The sequence below is a fragment of the Clytia hemisphaerica genome, unplaced genomic scaffold, assembly GCF_902728285.1.
Source record: "Clytia hemisphaerica strain Z4C2 unplaced genomic scaffold, Clytia hemisphaerica genome assembly, whole genome shotgun sequence".
Classification (NCBI taxonomy): domain Eukaryota; kingdom Metazoa; phylum Cnidaria; class Hydrozoa; order Leptothecata; family Clytiidae; genus Clytia; species Clytia hemisphaerica.
The window spans coordinates 647,244-665,776 of record NW_027104209.1 but is presented as its reverse complement, the minus strand read 5'-3'; the positions used below and the strand labels follow the sequence as shown (position 1 = coordinate 665,776).

Sequence of the window (18,533 nt, the reverse complement as noted above, 5' to 3'; positions counted from 1 at the left end):
AAAATTGTTGCTTTTGTATTTAAAGCCCAATTTTGGCCCATTTAAAACTGGTCCTTTTAATGCTGACCCTTAATCTGCTGCATGCCCTACAAAAAGGGTGCGGCAAAATGGGCTGATATGTAATAACACAAATTTACTTTTAGTTACATTAGCCAATAAAATTCTACCGTCTCTAACAAAAGCTTTTCACTCACCAGCAACAATCAACCAATCAGCTAACAGGTTTGCAAGTTGAGCTACACCATGATAATTTTCTGCAAGCAAAGCAACAAAGTCCTCTGCTTTTCCTTCAGCTTTTAGAAACCTAAAATTAAAAATAACATTTTTAAGAACACTGAATTAAGATTTGAGATCGGCAGATGTTTATGGATGTAATCAAAAAAACTTTTTCTAGTACACTCTTTATATTCACAATGATAAATTACATGCGAGCTGATACAGTGGGAAAATTGAAAATACTTTTGAACTTTGGTTATAGCAGCAGTCTCCATGATGAAGTCTTTTCCTTTAAAAACTTCTTTACATTCTTCAATGATGGTTTGATTATCTTGGTATTCCAAATCGTCATTCTTGTTCTGAATCACAGAAATCAAAGAAGGGAATTGAATTAAAGAAAAAGGTATAACTTATTACACAAACATTACACGGCTGTTAATTACTACTGTTATTTGTGTAATAAGGTATGGGTAGCAGGAGACAAACTGACACGAAGTTAAACTGGCTTTGTACAGAGGATGAAAGATCTTGTATTGAGCAGTCTGGGAGTGTGGTCTTTTACTGTTATGATATTGATGTAGATTAACCAGATGAAATAGACCAGGCAATAAAAAAACATAAACAAAAGTTAAATTCATTATCAATCACTCTGAAATCAAGAAAAGTCAATGCTGACTAAATACAATTAACTTTCAAAAAAATATGATTGATACCATTTCATGATCATTCTCATCGTCTTCTTCATCTTCCTCGCCCCATTTCCCTGTGAACGAGAAATCATGGTGCGTTGTTCCTCCACCGCCATAACTATATTCATCATCTTCATCATCATCATCATGACTGTAATTCATTGTTTTGATATTGCTGTATATTCGTATATTTTCTAATTTTCTTGTCTTTTTGTACTGAAATGGTTTTTAAAAAACAAATGAAAGAAAGACAGATTTCATACTTTTTAGTGATGAAGAAAACAATGGCATCCATGGGTATTATTGAATGAAATATGAAGGAAGAATAAAATGAGCATTCCATTGGATAAAAGTCAGGTTGCTTTAAATTTTGGGGTAAATATTTTTTTGTCACTCGATATTGATCACATGATCAAAACTCGCATCAGAGAGCAGTTATCAAATTTGTGAAGCTGTTGTAGTGGAATGGTAATGTGATGCCACCCAGCTAAGTGACTATAGATTTTCCATCGACATTGATCATGTGATCAAGATAAAATAAAAATTCAAACTTTTTTGCTAGTGTTTCCTGACCAGGTAGATATTCATTTGATATTGACTCACAAGTCCAATCGACAGACTTCTTAGAAAGTGTTCAAGATTTTTCACACAAATCGAAGTTATCAGAGCTTAAGATTTAAAAGAACTAAGATACATGTCATCTTTAACATGTACAAAAAACACTAAAACACTTTTAAAATGACGTCATTTTAATGAAACAATTTTCTTTGTATATAATATAAAAGTACTAAAAAAAATAAAAGAAATACATTTCAATCAGAATGGTCAGCTTCATCAGACGAATCCTCAACATCAAGAGTTTCTTTGATATTTTTCTTTTTCTTTTTCGATCCTCCTTCTTCATCATCTTTATCCCAATGTTTGAGAGTTGACCCTAACATGAAATCATTTTTCAAAACATTCCAACTCGATTTGTTAGCATCATCTTCTTCTTCTTCTTTTACTTTAATTTCTTGTTTCACTTTCTTTGAGCTTTTCTTATCATTCTTAAGCATGTCCATGAATGTAGATTTTTTCATTGATTTTCAACTCTCACTTTATCCCCTTCAGTTTTAGCTGTTTTCATTTTTTCTGCTTTTGATTTTTGATGAGTACTGACAGCATTAAATAACATAACTACACCTTTAGTTCCTATACGACGAAGCCTTGCTTCTTTAGGCACATCATTAACCTCTATGGGTAACACATGGTTCATTTCACGTTGATCTAATAATTCTTCAGTTTTAGCCTTTTTGGCTTTAATCTCTTCTTGCCGGGCTGTACGTTTTTTCTTTGTACTCTGACTCTTTGATAACACAAGTCCAGATGTATCAGTCGTGACTTTCTTTTGTAGGATTTTAGAGATGACATCGCCCATAGCTTCATGGCCATGCTTTTGTTCGCTATCATCCTCTTCATCGTAACTTTCATTTTCACCATCACCGTCAAAGTCATCATCCATAAAAAGCTCCTCACCTCCATCACTCTCCATTTCTTCTTCACTGTCTGTGACTTCAACTTCCATAGCCTTCTTTTGAGATGTTGCAGTGGTCATTTTTATTTCATTTATAAAATCTAGAAAGTCAAAGTACTATATCTTTAACCTACAAGGGGATTTAGCAAGGGGATAAAATGCTAGCCTTTTAAGTATTTATATTTGCAAAATTTTCACATTTTCATAATTAGATATTCAAGAGGAAGTTGAGATCTGCTATCTTCTATACTAAAAGAATTTCATATTTTCTGTCTGTCACGCTAAAATGGTGCCTACCATTTGCAATTTCGGTTTGTCAGGGGGTTGATTTGAGTAGGAAAGAAGGATTTTGTGCAGTTTTGAGACAAAAACATAATTTTCTTTCGAAAAAGCAGTACATAATACGTCTTAGTTTTAACTGTGTGTTTAATTTCATTTTTCATATGTGATTGAGTGAAAAAATAAGTTCCAGTAAAAACCCCGTCCAAAAAGGGATTTGACGTTTGAATTGAAGAAGCCCCTACAGTGATGTTCTAACAAAATAATTCTGACGTCAATTATTCAAAATATCATGTGATGTCACTGCAAATTTTCGAATTTAAGAAGGCGTGTCACTTTCTCTTTTTCCATTTGAAGCATGAAAAGGTATTAACAATAATGAGGATTATCCACTAAAACGATGTACTCCCATCTTTGATGAAAAACTAATTCAAATTCCCCTTCATTTAGAATTAGAGAGGATCCGGTGTTTGGGACAACAGGAACCGTCTAGTACAAGACTAATAAAAATCATCATTCAATAGATTGAACATAGACGTCAGAAAATCTTTTTGAGAGAAGTTTGGAACAGTTAAAACAGTTTGACTGAAACTCCGTTTGATTATGTAAAGTGTTTATTCAGCCATGCCGCTGCATGAATTAATTCACAAATTTTCCTAATCGAAAGATTAAAAAAACTGCCATTCAAATAAAAAACAGATTAGCGAAAAAAAGAGAAGAACAAAACCATTCAGAATCAAGTCGAGAAAATAAAGTCTTTCTTTTGCCATTATGGAAAAGTAATTTCAGTCTGGGAAAACCTCTTAATTGTACGCTTAACTTCCGAGATTTAAAGATGCAATTACAAGGCTATCAAATATGTAGAATTTTTTAAGGGTCTAATTACATGCTTATCACTATTTGAATGGGTGTTTATTAAACTTTATTTGCTGCTTCCGATTGCTTGCTCAAAATTTATTGTAGAAAATGATTGTGTTAAAAACTTTTGCCTGTTTGACCATGTATGCGCCATATTTTGAAAAATCCGAACCCTCTGTGATCTGATCTGCTCAAGCAATCCCAACCGGGGCGGGATCATATAAGCGCTCACTTGCACACGGTTGTAAATTTCAACTGTGTAATTGCGCTTACAGCCTTGAGAGTCAAGCGCGCAATTAAGAGGATTTCTCAGACTGAATTTGATGCTGTTGCTATATATATTACTTGTCTCCTTTTCCATACGGTTAACTACCTACTGTGAGGGGTCCTAAATCTGACAGCCCTGCCTAAATCAGATGGGATCTTTCAAAGATACAAACTAAAATAAAAACAAACCTTTCACTGTGACACCATGAGGATACCAAAGTATCAACTAAACTGGAGGATTTGATACACTGAACCAATTGAACCAAATAACAAATTGCTTTTTCTTATATACAAAACATACAATTTTTTATTACAAAATTGTTAACGTTCAAAACACGAGCAACAGATTCAGAATAATAATGGAGGTAATTATTTTACAACTCACACTTTATGATCACATTAATTGAAATCTTGACATTATAGTCATCTTGTTAGATGTTTTCTTTCGAGAGTTATTGCAATAGTTTATTGTTCAACTTGGAAAGGGAATATTATATTTTCATAGCAGTTATTTGGGGGGTCGGATTTAGGCAGGGCTGCTCTCGGATTTAGGACAACTCATGATATAATTAGGCACAGTTGCTATATCTTCCTACGCTGGAGTGCTATGCTTTACGTAAAAAGGCAAAAATATTGAAGTGAAGATATTTAGGCTTGCAATTTTAAGTTACGGCTTGAAAATGATAGTTTCAACCTGAGGTACTGAGATTTCAAAACGTCGTATCTTGGCTTCAGAATAAATTGTAAAAATCGAAAAACTTTAGAAAAGGGATATGTATTTTTAATTGATCAGTGTGGAGGCAGACCTGATCAACGTTATTATAGATATTATAAAATTAAGTTACCGGTTTTCATGGGTTTTCCATATGAAGACTACCCGGAACTGAACATAAAGAAACAGAAGAAAAACTAAAAATCCACTCCCTGGAAAATATCTAGATCGGTTAGGGAAGCCATCCAGTATTCTGCCATCCTATCAGGCCAGCAAAAACTAAATGACACTTGTAAACTTAAGTTTCTTACCATTTTCCATCGAAAACAACTGAAAACATTACTACTTCCTAAAGCCTGAGAGCAATGCAAATGATCTTCCTTGATGAGGGCACCCTTTTGGATCTATTGTTAAATCATTTAAAATGGTGGACAGGGTTTGCGAAATGATAAAGGCACCCGCTGCTTTGAGGGTGGTAACGACGAAACGCCCAATATGATCAGCCAACAGAAGTATGAATGCACTCTACCGTGGCGAAAGCGCAAACAGCATTTCACAACTATAAGAATATCTTTTGTGCTTAATTCTATTTAACTTTGAGAGCTTCATTGAAGATGAAGAAATAGAAAGATAAAAAATGCGCTGGCTAATTTTGTTTAAATAGGTGTGTTCTATCATTGTTGAAAGTTGGAGAAATTTTTTAGAGCCAATTAAAGGCACAGTCTCCTTATACTTACTATGTTTGCTATACTGTCTAGGCAAAAAACGGTTTAAAAAGACGCAAACGTTATTTTTTTGTGAGTGCGGTTATGATTTTTTTTATTGCTGCCGCGTACAGGAACTCGCCAAATGTTCCTAACTGTAGATTGTTTTGGCGAAGGGAAGTCAGGTATTAGTTTACTGTTACCCTTCCGCATGTGTTTGAGCTACCGTAAGTTAGTCTAATAATGTCGACATTCCTCTTCTAATTTTGACACCCTTCTTTAGGGATAGGAATTATAGGAAGGTCGAAATCGCTGATGGAAACTATTTTTCTTTCCTTGGCAATCGATTGGAAAAAAAATTTGTCTATTAGCAATCCTGAACTTCCTAATATTGCTGTCTCTAAAGAAGGGTGCCAAAATTAGAAGTAGGGTGTTGAAATTAGAAGAGGGATGTCGGCATTAGACCAACTTACGGTACCACTTAAAAATTTTCATTATTTCTATTTTTTTTCAGTCCAAATATGAAAAACATCAATACATGACTTATGAATGGCTCTGAACGGCAACGACATGAAGTTGTGACGCTATGGTCTCCATGTTTGCATTGTCTTCACGCAACTGATTTCATCCACACACTTTGTATCATCACCACTCGCGCGCCCAATGTGAAACAAAGGATACGATGTATCATCTCCACTTGCGTACCCCATGTGAAACAAAGGATACAAGCACGCGCCGATACAAAATGAAGACGTTCTACTGCTGTTTACATTTGATCTTTCGCGTGGGAGAGTTTATGGTAAAATAATGATTAATGAATAATGAAAAATGAAATTTTGCCGTGTCAAATTTTGCCGTGTCAAATTTTGAATTCATTGTAACGGTAAACTAATACCTAACTTCCCTTCGCCTTTCAGTCGAGTACTGAGTGATCTTTTCAAGTCATCTCTATACAAAAAAGAAAAGCAAAAAGACCTATCGAATTAGAGTTCCACCGCAGAGTAACTTGTGTTTTGAATCTATCAAAGCAATTAAAATACTAGAAATCTTCAAATCCCATGACATCCAAAAACTCGAGAACACGCAAGCAAATTGATTTTGCAACGGTATAAATTGAAACTTGAAAATGTTATTAACACTTAGTTAATTGGCATAATTAGTGAGATTAGATATAATTTTGATCGTTTTTCCAATTTTATTTTTAGGGCCTGTCTTCTTTGGAATCAAGATGGAGCAAGAAACGAAGACATTTCAGACAGGTACAAGCCGGGAAGTATCTTATCCATTTGGTGGACTAACTTTCTTGGGGTTTTTCTTGTCCCTTATGGTAATAAGAATATTTTAAGCTTCTGGGCCACCTGGATTTCTCACCTGGGTATCCATAATGGCGGAATGAAAATTCTTCCAACCCAAATATAGGCTTATCACATATCAATCTATCGGAAATTTGATACTGATTAATTTTGAGATACAAAGTTGGGTCTGAAAACTTTCCCATCTCGAGATATAAATCACTTTCGTTTTCTCAGGTTTGGCTGCTTTTGCTTTTAAACATATCAAAACTTTATGTGCTCCCAGAAAAGGCATTAAAAATTGTTTTTGAAAATTTTCAATAGGTTTGCAGTTAAAATGTGTACTTTACAGACCAGAGTGCAATTTCCTTACAGTCGAAAAAAGATATTTTTCTCTCAAAATTGGCCTTTTTGTCTGAAATGAATGAGTGAAATGATTCTCAATAAAGTTTAGAGCCACTCGATTCTTCATATCATACTAATTTCCAAGCTATTACTCAAAGATTTGACAAAGTCTCTCATTCTATCTCGACATTAAACAAAGTTGAACCTTCTATTCTTTAGTTTAACAAATGCAAAGAATTAAGAATTCATGTAAATCGTTGTGTGTATTTTACAGACCAGAATTAAGTAATTCTAGGTGGTTATTTTGCCCTAAAATGTTTACTTTAATGGGATAAACATTTGCGGAGATTAAATTTCGCGGATTTCGCGGATTTTGGTGTCCCGAGAAAATCCGCGAAATTAAGTCCCAATGGAAATTTGGAAGGGCTTCATCCGCAAAATATTTCTAAACAAAACTCAAAATATGTCAAATAAATACTTTTTGAATAATAAAACTTTTGCGGGGATTAAATTTCGTGGTTGGGTCTATCCGCGAAATTCAAAAAAATCTTGGGGACTTAATTTCGCGGGTGTCAATATTTTCAAGATTTGGTGACTTTCACTGTCAAATCATACATGTTGGTTGTTGAAATACACATTAATTGCGGATAGACCCAACCACGAAATTTAATCCCCGCGAAAGTTTATCCCATTAAAGTAGACTTACCACAAAAAAACCCCAGTCGTGCCCCCCCCCAGCGGAGCCTTTTTGAAGGGGCGCCGAAGAGCAAGGGGCGCCAAAAGATATTTTTTTAAACGCCCCAATCTTAAAAATTATACTTTATGCGCCTTAAATTGCACCCAGGACCAATTTGCTGGGATAATTTTAAATTACTTGCAATTTCTTTCGCTCACAATAAAGCTAATTGGTAACTTCTTTGCAATCTAGCTAATTTACAAGTTTTTTTGTGTACAATATAGCATTATTAATGAAAACCTAACTGCGCCCCATGATCAATTTGATGACAACAATATTGAAATCATAAAACATCAATTTTTTCGCTCGTTTCGTTCGCATTACACATTGCTTCTTTAAGTTTCTTTTTCGCTCTAGCAAGTATCAATTTTTCAAGTGTCTATTTTTATTTGGTGATTTAGGGTATCTTGGCAGTTGATTTTCAAAAAATTTTCGGGTCAGCTCCAACCATGCTGGGGCTTGTGTTTCCCTTTTCCATCCATCACAGATATATCTACTCTTATTCAGTTAATATTCTTTCCTAGTTATGCCTAGGCAAATGAATTAGTAAAAGTTTAGAAACCTGTGCAACTGGTGGGTGGGGGAACCATTTCTAAAAATCTTTGGCCCCTCCAGAAAAATTTCCCTAAACGCCACTGCCTACATCTTTATTATTCATGCACGAGATTTAGAGGACTCGGAATCTGCGTAGCCTGTCTTTGAGACTTGAGAAGCGCTTACAACTTCCAGAACTGCGTAGTTACTAAATTATAAAATTTTGATAAAAATAGTCTGGTTTTGAGTCCACTAAGCCTGGATAGCCTTGTATGGGTGAAACATCAGACTTTGAATTACTTTCCTAAGAACAAAGCCCCAAAGTTTTTATTTCTTGCAAGCTTGCTAGACACTAGCAAATATTTCTCGCACAGTTGCTGAACGGCCTGTAGAGTTTCTGTCCACGCAACGGCCTTCGCATGTTTTGGGTTGGTCTTAGCAAAGTAACATTAACTTTGCATTATTAAGTGAAACACAGCACCGAGTAGGACGTTGGTCAATACTTGGTAAACTACTGCACCTTCACATGGGATAAATCGTAACTGGGCGTCTATCTTTCCATTGTGTTTTTGATGTGAGCTTCGTTGCTCAATTTTTTTTATAAGCTAAAATGGAGAATTTCAATTGCGTGTATACTTTTGAATCACTTTTGTCATTCCAATTCCAAAAAAAAATAGTATGCCAAAGTTGAGAGCCTGTGTCATAAGAATATCATAATTTGAATCCCATACTCTATAAACTTATTTCATACTTTTGAGTCAAAATTTAGAAATATTAGTCGGAGTTTTGACAAATGACGATGATTTCGCATCTGTCATCTTTGTTATGATATAGATAAAAGACTTGAGAAGAGTAGAACAACAGAGACTTTTCTCGAAGTTTTGACGTTGTTAGCAAGGTATTCCCAAGATCATCAAGATTTATTGTTTCGTTTTATGTTTTAACAAGGCGGCAACGAAGCTAGCAGTGCTTTCTACAAAAATACGAAAGAGAGGGATGTCCAGTCGTTCTGACAAAACCAAAGAGACCAGATGTTTCTAGAGCCTTAAAGCTTCACGAGGGGAAAGGAAAATGGAATCACCATCAGCAAGCCATGTCCGAAACAAATAAAAATTTTGAAATCAAGATTTCCTAATATTATACTTAGATTTTTGTAAGAAAACGAGGATAATTTTGACATGTAGCGTAAGAGGAAAAGGGAAGCATTATTTTAATATGGCTTCTTCAACTAGCTGAAGGCGCTGTGTTTTATTCATGTAGTTAAAGCTGATTTACAGTGATGCATTGGACCATTGTACACCTCTTATAATTGCAACAGTAACCAGAAAAGCCCCAAGCAGGTTCACAAATATAGCTCCATCACTGGGCTTCCATTACAATGGCCTAGGCTTATCGCCTCTCGAATCCATATTATGCTGACGCTTTGTGGCCCTACAGACAACACAGATTCTAAGCCCTCTGAATCTCGTTACATGCATGAATAGTAAAGATAAAGGAATTGGTGAATTTTGACGGATTTTAAGCTCAGTAAATTCTCAAGTTCGGGTGGTTCTGTAGTAATCCAAAGCGTTTTAGGACAAGACTCCTAGAAGCACTTAAATTTAGTACGTAAAATACACACTGCAACGATTTACATTATTCATAATTCTTTGCATTATTAGTCAATCTAAAGAACAGAAGGTTCTCGTTTAATGTTGAGATGCAATGAGAATTTTTCCGCAAATGCTTGGTAATTTTACCGTTTTCGTGTTTTCGGGATCACTTCTTACCGTAAATCATACTTATAAAGTACTGACCCGACAAATTTAGCCCCTATTTTGTTGCTAAGTACCCCTGTGAGAGTGAGATTACGAATATTATAGAACACCCCTTTTTCAGTGACCCGGTCAGATAAACGGTGTAATAAAAGAATTTGCATATATAAGCTCCTTGGATACAGTTGGGTGCATAATTCTTAGCGCGTCTATGTTGAACAAATCATTTTCCTGTGGTGTTTAGCCAAGTTGACAATTAAGGTTCGCGTCTACCTGAGAACGATCTTGTTTATCGGTTCATCCAGTGGTCCCCTCTAAAAGACAATGAATGAATAAGAAGATTTTGTCATGAAACTAATTTTGCGGTATATTCAAGGCTTTATTACATTGGCCTGCTTATTGAGCTTATCTTCCGATAGAAAGTACAACCAACCCAGAATATTAAGCTTGTAAACAAAATTTACAGCTAACAGGAAATGAGACAAGGCTGCTCCCGTAATCATGACTTACGGACTACAGGAAGAAAAGCAAGTTTTTCTTGTCCAAAGGAAGTATTTTGTTTGCAGGATTTTGATTAAAGATTTTAAATAAGTTTTTGTTTATCGACCCAGTGATATTCATATTGCAAATTTATCGTGGCTTGGATCACAAGATTTACGTTTGGCTACGTTTCGAGAAATTCTTCTCCCATTATCGGGCAATACTTACTTACTTGTACACTATTCTGCCCTTCCATGGTACCCTTCTTTATGTCATTATTTACCACCTCGCGCCATTGATACTACCTAGAACGCAAATGTCAATGTCAAAAACATGGAAATTAGAAGATATAACTTTACTTTATCTTATGGCTAAAAAAGAAGTCTTGCACGCTTCTATCTTTGTTGAGATAAATTTTAGTCATTTAGCCTCAACGATCTGAAAGAGGTGACCTGAATAGTGGTGCATGACAAAATCTTTTTACTAGAAGGAAGATATACATTAAAATGGTATAAAGGATGACGATAAAACCAGGTGAACCCATTTAAGAATGGCATACCTTTTCCCGCCTTTTCCTATTAAATTGCGTTGTATGCCGTGCAATATGACGATGCGTTGTTCTAATACGGGATACTTGATAGCTGTACTGTTTCTCAAAGTATTGATTTGGATTATCTTGAAAGAAAAGCGATATATTCAAGTTATTCAACTGGTTATATCACATTTTAATATCGATTAAAAATGAAACAGTTGACACACGTCAGCGTTTCAAAACCTTTCTGACATTTTTTAATGTCCATTATGTGGCGTTAGAAGACCTTTACAGTCCGGCAAAATTCTGGACTCATATTGACTTAAATCAGATACCTTACGTCCCACCGCTTTGGGTGGATTGAATTTTGCGTGGATTATTTCGCGAAACTTAGTTTCTTACTAAAAATCTGCTCAGACCCCTTGGAAAACGAAAGAAATTTGGCGAAAAAGAGGCTGCTACGCAGCGAATTTTTTGAGATTCTCAATTTGCTAAAAACAGTACATGCAAAAATTAACCAACTTAGGGTAATAATAGGGGTATTCTAAGTCGCATCATTACGACAAAAGTGACAAGTAAAAAATCCCACTCGCATCGCACAAGACAGAGATGTAATGTGTATTCCGACAAGGACATAATGTGTATTTCCTTCGTTTTGAGACAGAGAGATAGGAAAGCAAAACACCACTCGCACACTCGCATGAGACAGGGATGTGATATAAAATATTGCCTTCGTTGTGACACAGGGAGGTGCAAGAGGCGGGGAGCTAAAATACCACTCGTGTGATACAGGGATAATACGTACCTGATAAAATAATATTTCTTCTCCCTTTTTACCGAGCTTTTTACGTTGCCCTAATATACATTAATGCTTGTGAGAAAGCATAAAAAAGCAAGCTTTTATCCCCCTCACTTTTATTGACCGTGATATAAAGAGGGCCTTAGATAATATCCTTGACATGTGCGTTTGGTTTGGGAACACGACACACGAACGCGAACTACCAATGTCTTAACTTTTCAATATATCTCCAGAACTAACAGATTTTTTGGAATTCTGTAAAAAGGTCCAAGTTCCTGAATAGTTTTACTATGTTCTGTGAAAAATCATAACCATCAGTGAAATACTCGTTCATCTATTTAAGATGGAAGACAAAAATTTGCGAAGAAAAATAAACCTTGAGCGCAAAAAATGCTTTTTTAAACACTTTTTTCCACCAAAAAAACAAATAACTTTTATAGACTTACCTTCCCCAAACATTGAAGGAGCCTCTACTAATTAAAGTAAATGAGATAAGATAAGATAAAACTTTTAAATCAACCAGAATTTACAACCTTTTGTCCAAAGCAAAAGACGTGCTTTTCTCACCGCCATCTTGTTTTAGAATGAGAATTATTTTCGGTTTCAGTTCACATGGAAATTTTTTCATCAAATTAGATCGCGCGATTTCACTTTCGCTTTCTCTAGTCCAGTAAGACTGCGGGAGTCATGTGACATCTCTATTGAAAAACCCGCACGAAATAAAATAGAAATAGAGGGGGTCACACTACTGGCTACAGGAACTGAAAGCAAACAATTAAGGCCAATATTTTTGGTTTTTCTGAAGGACAAAAGGTATAGGAAGCTTTACTCAAGGAGGGATAAGGCTGAGACTATCTATTTAAAAGATAAGGACAAAAAAAGGCACTTTTTTGGGTGATAATTAAGATTTTACTTAGAAACTTTAATTCTCTTACCCCCGTCCCGGCCCCCCCTGATATGAGCAAGTGAGACATGTTGGCCACCCCTAGCTACTGAAAATTTCAGATCAAAACAAACAAGGAATTAATTCCTGTAAGTCAATGAAAATTGGAAAAAGCTGGTTTTTGACTGTTTCTGATCTTAAAGTGCTATTTTTTGGTAAAAGCTATGCAATTTATGTTTGGATTTCTAGAAAGCTTACCCATTCATTGTCAATATATTTTTTATTTGAAAGTAATTGCTTCATGGAATAAAAAGATATAGTCAAATCTTGTAGGCTCATTTTTCAAAAAAAATTTGCCAAAATCGATTTTGGCATTTTGCCATTTTACCCTACACAAACGCACGTGTTGAACTCATTCGCATGTCAATGAGCTTCTTAAAGTAACTCTCGCAGGGAATCTGCAAAGACATCATCCTAATAGACGTAATAAAAAACTTACCATTGTTGAAAGAATAACTTTTCGTAATCACTTGGGAATATACCAGACCCGATCAATCGAACTTGTCAAACCAATCGAACAATCGAACTAATCAGACTCCATCGAATGATTAAAGTTTGATTAAAAAAATAATCAAACCTAATCGAACACTCACAATTTTTGAAGCAATAGGACGAGTTCGATTAGTTCGGTCAGTAAAAAGTTCGATTAGTTTGATGATATTAAATCCTCATATCATATCTTCATGCACTTGCAAAAACTTTATTGTGGCACGCGATCGCCATTTCGACAGTTCCCGGACTTAAGGTTTATTGTGATATTTGTCCATCCGGAATAAAGACCCTTGGCCCCTCTGTTCTCCTCTGTTGCGATTTCGCTGAGGCTGCGGAATACCGTTAAGTCGGGTAACTTGCATCAGTGGAGGCAAACATGCATAGCCATCAAATGACTGACCAATCAAAGCAGCAAAATTTCAAAACAAATGAATAATGTAGCTCTGCTCGCAGCTCTACTCTACCATTTTTGTTTTGATTTAAGTTTGTATTCTAAGGACCAGACAGGTCATTCATTTGAGGGCTATGCATGTTTGCCTCCACTAATGCAAGTTACCTGACTTCACGGTACCGTGAGTGGTCCTAAATCTGACAGCCCTACCTAAATCCGACCCCCCAAATAACTGCTATGAAAAAAAATTCTATGTTTACAAACATTTCCTCTCCAAGTTGAACAATAAACTATATTGCAAGAATTCTTGAAACAAAACATCTAACAAGGTGACTTAAATGTCAAGATGTCAATTAATGTGATAAAAAAGTGTGAGTTGTAAAAATAATTATATACCTCTACCGGGTGACCCACAAAAAGTTCAGACGTTTCTCGGCGTCTTGAGGCCGAACAAATGTCCCAAAGTGCTTGGAGTTTTATTATTTAGAAAGTAGATATCCTAACTTAAAATCCGAGCCATTACTTTTTAAATTTGACGCACAAGTTCCCTAGTTATGAGCTTTTAAACTCAAAATTCACTTTTCGGAAAGTGTAAAAACAGGTAAAAAAGGGGTATCAAATTAGGTAATTTTAGACGTTTTTGATATACAGTTTTTGAGAAAATTCCTTGAAAGTGCCAATTTTGATAAAAACTAGTCTCGTTTTAAACAAAAACTACTTTCAAAGGTGTTTTTAATAATTATTAATGTCATAAAACTCGTTAAATAAGTCAATTTATAAGAGATTTTCTAATTGATTGCATTAATTTAATACCTCTTTTTTACACTTTCCGAAAAGTGAATTTTGAGTTTAAAAGGTCATAAGTAGAGAACTAGTTGGTCAAATTTAAAAAGTGATAGCTCAAATTTTAAGTTAGGATATCTACTTTTTGAATACCAAAACTCCGAGCACTTTGGGACATTTGTTTGGCCTCAAGACGCCGAGAAAGGTCCGAACTTTTTCGTGGGTCACCCGGTATTATTCAGATCCGTTGCTTGTGTTTAAAACGTTAACAATTTTGTAATAAAAAATTATGCTTTGTATAACCATAAGAAGCAATTAATGTTTTGGTTCAATTGGTTCAGTGTATCAAATCTCTCAGTTTAGTTGACACTTTGGTATCTTCATTGCGTCACAGCGAAAGGTTTGTTTTTATTTTAGTTTGTATCTTTGAAAGGATTTATCGCTATCGGATTTAGGCAGGGATGTCGGATTTAGGACTACTCACGGTACTGCGCCGCAACAAACTGCCTCTGGCGTTAAAAGAAAACAGATACAAGAAAAGTGTGTAATCCGTTATCGGAAAGTAATTTCCCGATTTACTTTTCGAATTTGGCATTGAGAAGAAGCTAAAATACGGTGGCGGAGCGGCACAAACTAGTCAAACAAATTGTAAGCCTTTGATCTTTCTTTTTTTCTTTTGTTTAGCGTGGTGCTAAATGATGAGATTACTCATATTTTTGCCGTTTAAAATATGACAGTGTGCTCGACTACCTTTTTTATTTTGTTCAATGCGTAGCCAATCCAGGGTCAAATTGAAACTATTCTGGTGGCAATCAAACCTAGTTCATCTTGTAGAGATTCAAAAAAGAAAAAAAATGAGGGGTCATACACCTCCTAATGATAAGCGGTTCCGGAGATATTGAGGTTTTGGTTCCGCTAAAATAGCACCTTTTTAGACATTTGAGGTTGACAATAAAATTTAGCCCAGAAATTGCATATAAAATGGCACCGAAATATGCTGCAAAAATTGAAAATTCAAGCTTTTGTATTGAGTCAAGATATTCCAGATATCTTCATTTTGACTGCAGACTTTTATCAAATTCTTTTTGTAATGGCTTGCTAACACTTCAAGGAAGAAATGAAAAGACATTTTTTTGAAAAAGAAGACATTGCATTGCAAAAAACAATAAAAACGTCAGAAAACGTTATAAAGCGGAAGTTAAAATTGCTGAACCTACCTATCTTTGTAATCAAAGCGCTGCAGAGGAAAAATTCCCCATGGCATATAAATAACTGTTTTAGGCTAAAAAGGGTCAAATTTTTCAGTGGTATCACTCTCTATAATTCTAGTCCTCATTTTTAGGCTGAAAATGCTTGCCAAAGTATGAAAAGTAAAAAATAATAACTTTAATGAAAGAATTAATTTCAGAGAGTAGCACCATTGGATTTCTCAGGTATTTTCTGATAAATATGGAAAGTTTCACTGTCTGAACATTTTTTCCTCCGCAGCGCTTTGAAATCAAAGATGAGTTGTGGAATTTTTTGTGTCCCGCAGATCTAATTTTTCTAAAAATGGCCTTAGTTGAAACAAATCTTTAGACAAAAGTGTACAATATTACACCTGCATATTATATATGGTTGGAAAGCTAAAAGAAAGCTCTAAATAGACCTTTTTTCAAAGAGGCCACCCTGTTGAATAATTATGTAGCCCAGCAGAAAAACAATGGTAAAATCATGCATAATTATTACAATATGCATGATACAGTAATTATGCATGGCTCTATCATTGTTTTTATGGCTGGACTGCATAATTATTCAACAGGACGTCCTCTTTGAAAAAAGGTCTATTACTCAAAAATAATTAATTTTATAGCTCAACTACACAAAGAACAATTGCTTTTCAAAGTTTGACCTAAAATTGAAGATTTTGATAAGCGTAAAAAAAAAACAAGCAAACCCGGAATGGCTATCAATGGCAAACGCTCGCGAAAGCGCCAAATATTTTATCAACCAATCACGGCGATATCGATTGTTTTATTGCCATACAATTGTTTAAAAAGAAGTATCCAATTAATAAGGTAAAGCGCTTTCATCCAATCAATCAGAAAAAATTCTTTGAAAAAAAACGCTCTGACAGTTAGTCACACTAGCGTCCCGCCAAAATGCGTATCAAAGATTAATGCTGCGAAAGCGCTATATCGTTTACTTGACTCTCAAGCAAAAAAATACGGCGCAAAACTTCTAAAGGGATTCATGAAAAAATAACCCGGCGCTTTTTAATGAAATTAACATTTTAAAAAACTTTGAGAAATTACCTAAAATTTGAGCCATAGATGAAAAAATTTGAGCCAAGCCAACCTTGAAAACTAATTTGAAGATCAACTTCCCAAGAAAAAGATCTACGGGAGAGGCGGAACCCACCTAGATCCGCGCACGACCGGATAGGCTGTTTCCCGGAAATTTTGCCGGACCTCAAATAATGACCCATTTACATATGCGGAATAGACCTTTTTTCAAAAAAGATGTCCTGTTGAATAATTATGTAGTCCAGCCATAAAAACAATGATAGAGCCATGCATGATTACTGTATCATGCATATTGTAATAATTATGCATGTTTTTATCATTGTTTTTCTGCTGGACTACATAATTATTCAACAGGGTGGCCTCTTTGAAAAAAGGTCTATTATTTTTTCTTTAGCGTATAAACCAGGCCTTAAAAATCGAAGCGCTGTCTCGGGAATTGAATGATAAATTTTGGTTGGTTGATTTTGGCTGCTGCACGTTTTATTTTGTTTCAAACTTTCAAGTTTTAATTAATTGTCTTGCGAACTTGATTCAGGTAACTCTCATCCTTGTTGTGCAAATACATCCTGTAGATGACTGATGTTGTTTTATCTGAAAGCTAGATTTCCTAGTGTAGCAACTCCAGAAGATTTTTCAAGTTTTAATTTTTTTTTCAAAATCTATCCTATCCTGTAGAGCTTTGAAAAACAAAGAAAATGAGGGGTCATAGGCCTCCAGAAGATAAGTGGTTGTAAAGATATTCAAATTTTAGTGTCAAAAATTTGACTAAAAATGTCAAAAAAAAGGTTAGGAAAATAGCTTGGAAAAATTCGAAAAATGTGTCAAAAAAGAAAAATAAGAAATTTTCCAGTCATGCTTCTTAAATTTTGCATATCTCTTTTTCTAGTGTAGCTAGAGACCTGGAATTTGGAGGGAGAATTCTTTGATGGTGTTAAAATATTATTATATAAAAATATTTGTAAAATATTTAGTATATTTATCAAAATAACGAAAGATATATCTTTTTTTGAAAAAAGAAGACATTGCATTGTTTTATTTTTGTTTTTGAAGAAAATAGCCCCTTTTCAAGGGGCCTCTGGAAATGGAGGAACAAAAACTTATGAGTAAAGAATAAGTTTTTCTGAAAGGAGAAACCCCAAATGAAAAGAAAATCCATTTCGGCAGGAATAAAAACTTTTTTTTGGGACATTCCCATGCTAAAGAAGCAAAAAAGTTAAAACAACTACATGAAAATGAAAAAACTAGAATTAGCGATTGTGATTTTTGAATTCCTCACCCTTTTTCTGATAAACATACAAAGTTTCAGCCTCCAAATACATTTTCCTCCGTTTCCAGACACATTTGTTTTTCGATAGTTGCAAATTTTTTTTCTCCCGTCGGCAAACAATTTTCAAAATGTTGCAAAACGTTCGGCATTTTACCAATTTGCCGTCTAGCCTGTGTCCACAGTGTTATATACCGCTGGAAAGCTAAGATCACGGGCTTTCATTTAGTAAAAACCGGAACGCTTTAGCATACATAGAAGAAAAGTTCCAAGGGTTCAAAGTTCACGGAAAAATGAAACATTTGGTTTGACGTCAACGAAAGTTGCATGACTTCTGGAGTCGCTACCTAGTGTGACTAACTGTCTGACATCAAAATATCCTGCTTTTGTTTGAAACAAAAGATATATCATAAGCGGCAATCTCATTGGTTGAAATTCAAATTGGCGTCATTTTGTGAAATGGAAACACTAGGTATTCCTAAGCTGTTTATCCCTTTACTAAAAAAACAAAAAAAAAACAAGTCATTTCTTCACCAAAAGTCTTGTCCTTTAAAAACTTTGCCAAAAATGTTTGGAGAACAAATTAACTCTTACCAATCTCTCAAGATGTGCCTTTTGCAGCCAGAAGCAAGTTTCAAGATCAAGAACGAAATTTAACTTAAAAA

At 34.9% G+C, this 18,533-nt stretch overlaps 2 protein-coding genes and 2 long non-coding RNA genes across 4 annotated transcripts in view; 1 reads left to right on the top strand and 3 right to left on the bottom strand.

Moving 5' to 3' along the window:
* The window catches only part of LOC136815510 (negative elongation factor D-like), a 72,765-nt gene extending 71,648 nt beyond the window's left edge, over positions 1-1,117 (bottom strand). Inside the window, exons 1-3 of the mRNA XM_067071968.1 lie at positions 930-1,117; positions 460-575; positions 195-304 (exon numbers count right to left, since the gene is read on the bottom strand). Coding sequence (XP_066928069.1) covers positions 195-304; positions 460-575; positions 930-1,067 — 364 coding nt within the window. The 5' untranslated portion in view covers positions 1,068-1,117. The remainder of the gene's footprint in view (positions 1-194; positions 305-459; positions 576-929) is intronic.
* A 532-nt stretch (positions 1,118-1,649) lies between these two features.
* Positions 1,650-2,555, bottom strand: LOC136815517 (RRP15-like protein). Its single transcript, XM_067071975.1, is given in 2 exon segments — positions 1,650-1,989; positions 1,992-2,555. Coding segments are annotated over 2 exon segments (780 nt in total). The 5' UTR covers positions 2,500-2,555; the 3' UTR covers positions 1,650-1,717.
* A 3,204-nt stretch (positions 2,556-5,759) lies between these two features.
* Positions 5,760-14,755, top strand: LOC136815521 (uncharacterized). The gene is made up of 3 exons (XR_010847727.1): positions 5,760-6,037; positions 6,444-6,497; positions 14,629-14,755. It is a non-coding gene; the product is annotated as an uncharacterized lncRNA (long non-coding RNA).
* On the bottom strand, positions 9,811-12,248 carry LOC136815520 (uncharacterized). Its single transcript, XR_010847726.1, has 4 exons — positions 12,157-12,248; positions 10,939-11,054; positions 10,612-10,684; positions 9,811-10,213 (listed from the first exon to the last, which is right to left on the bottom strand). It is a non-coding gene; the product is annotated as an uncharacterized lncRNA (long non-coding RNA).
* Positions 14,756-18,533: the final 3,778 nt, after the last annotated feature.